The 2,470-nt window shown below is 49.0% G+C and overlaps 1 protein-coding gene across 1 annotated transcript in view; it reads right to left on the bottom strand.

Moving 5' to 3' along the window:
• The window catches only part of LOC102255616 (pancreatic lipase-related protein 2), a 12,954-nt gene that overhangs the window by 9,428 nt on the left and 1,056 nt on the right, over nt 1-2,470 (bottom strand). Inside the window, exons 2-3 of the mRNA XM_014546341.1 lie at nt 1,893-2,012; nt 243-362 (exon numbers count right to left, since the gene is read on the bottom strand). Of these exons, the coding sequence (XP_014401827.1) occupies nt 243-362; nt 1,893-2,012 (240 nt within the window). The remainder of the gene's footprint in view (nt 1-242; nt 363-1,892; nt 2,013-2,470) is intronic.

Here is a 2,470-nt window from a genome sequence, read left to right as displayed (position 1 = left end):
CCTGCCCTTCAAGGAGCAAGCAGTGCAAGCAGCTGGGGCAAGTTTGATAACTGTTCAGACCCAGTTTCTTCAGCTGTAAAATGGGGATAAGCAGAGTAATTCCCTCATGGCGCTGTGACAATGCCTGGGACAGAATGAGTACGCAGTACGTGGAGGCAAATTCAGTGCTACCAGGGCCCAGCCATGCATCCTGCCTTCTCCCCCAAAATAGCACTGTCGTCTTGCTTTGCTAATGCACTTACCTTCCCAGAAATCATTCTTATCAACAATGGAAGAAAGGATACTTTTCGCACATCCGGGCATTTGCTCTCCTCCGTTTGGATAGAAATCCAGATGGCCCACCTTCTGGCTCATTCCAAAACCTGAAACATCGGAAGCGGCGGTGAGCAGGGAGGGAAGGGGTCCCAAGGCCAGGTCATGGCCCCAGAGAGCGTCTGACTCCTTCCGACCAGAGGGAAAGTCTTCTTGGCCAACTGTCCCCTCAGCACAGCCACCCACCGGGCTTTGCGGAACCCTCTCCAAGATGAGCCCATAGCAAGACAAGGAAGGAGGAGTGAGCAGAGGCAGGGAGCATGCCTACATGTGTATTTGCAAGTGTGTCTGTCTGTCTGTCTGTCTCTCCTGGGGAGGCTGTGAACAATACTGATATCCCCTGATACCATTATGCATCATAGACACCTATCAGGACTGGTGCAATTCCCATTCCTTTACTCATTCTGAAATTTTGATTTCTATGTTAGAAGGTTATGTTGAGATCTCATTGTTGTATTGAGAGCCCAGCATAATGGCTGGACGCTTTGGCTTTTTAAGCACACAGACCCGTGATCACATCCTGGTCCTATTTACACACTCCGTGATCTCAGGCAATAACCAAAGCTTTTCAAGCCTCAGTATCCTCAGCTATGAAACAGTAATAATAATGCCCACTTTCTAGGGTTATTACCATGATTAAGGAGGGATTATATACAAGATGTCCAATGCAGCCCATGGTAACCATCACTATTATTAAAAACATACCCTTTGTTGGCATGTTTCATGAGGTGTTACATAAGAAAATATTGAAAAAACGTCATTGACTTTATGTAATATTAATTTTTTACATAATTTTATTTTTTTTATCTTTTCATTTCTTTAAACTAACAACTCACCCACTTTATTTTAGAAGCATTAAATAATGGAATATATTTCCTTTCCAACAATACAAACTATATCCAAAGTTTCCACAAAAGAAGTGAGCAAAATAATCAAACATTAACATTGCATTTTGCAAGTAAAGGTCAAGCATCCTATATAATAAAACCCTAATGTGCAAAACGACCTAACAGCAGAGCGACCTGTGGATATAATGCACACTGACCACCAGGGGGCATACGCTCAATGCAGGAGCTACCTCTGGTGGTCAGTGCGCTCCCACAGGGGGAGCACTGTTTAGCCAGAAGCCGGGCTCACAGCTGCCAAGTTTGAGGGAGCCTCTCCCGCCTCCAAGGGAGGTAGCCCTAAGGAGCAGGGAGCCTGGCTTCTGGCTGGTGAGCACAGCAGTGCTGACAGAAGGCTCTCCCGCCTCTGCAGCAGCACTGAGGATCCTCAACACCTCCCCTACCCCTTGCCCCCCTCCCCCCACCAGTGCAGGAATGGATAGTGGAGCCTAGGGAAGGTCACAGGGTTGAGGACTGAGCAACAGCCTTCCATAGGCTACACCAGTGTGTGTGTGACCTGCCTGGGGCCACAGGCTGATACCACTGGCGCTGGGCTGGCTGTTGATTTGTAGCTGGCACCCACTTTGACTGGTTGGCATCCAAGCTATTACTGTAGTTAACCATGTTGAATACCACCCCTGGACCTACTCTTAGCAGTTACAGCCCTGGTCACCAAGAGGTGAGTGAGGCACTCACCTAGGTAAGGGACTGTGGGTGAGGTATCTGTGTGAATCACATCCACAAACATGGCATCCGACGGGTCCAGCCTCACCTCCTCGGGCGTGCCCTGGAAGCCTGGTTCTGCTGGATCCAGTCCTGAAAGGGGGAGATGGACAGTGACGAACCAGGTTCCATCCCCTGGACCCACAAAATCCATGCGGCTTTCTGCCTGAAGCAGCGGCTGTGCCCAGCTCATCTTCAAAGAGAAGCAGAGGGTGGGAGGAGCATGGCCCACAGACTCAGTGACCTATATTCTAGCCCAGGTTCTGCTCAAGGTCAAAGGCATGTCTTCCCTGAGCCTCAGTTTCCTCATCTGGAAAGTGGGAATAACAGCAACCTACCTTATGGGGCTATTGTGAAAACCCCACGCAAAGGTATAAGAGAAAGAACTTTGCAATCTGAAAAAGTCTCCGTAAACATAATCTATGAATCCCCCATCCTTCCCCCAATGCCTAGCGCACAGCCCTGGGCAAAGGAGACCGCCATCACACTGTTTGCACAGTGACATACACACGGGACTCAGCGGTGTCTGTGTCTATGTCTTGTGTGCCTTC

Source organism: Myotis brandtii, unplaced genomic scaffold, assembly GCF_000412655.1.
Source record: "Myotis brandtii unplaced genomic scaffold, ASM41265v1 scaffold441, whole genome shotgun sequence".
NCBI lineage: Eukaryota > Metazoa > Chordata > Mammalia > Chiroptera > Vespertilionidae > Myotis > Myotis brandtii.
The sequence above is the reverse complement of the archived record's forward strand: the minus strand, read 5'-3'. Positions and strand labels throughout refer to the sequence as shown.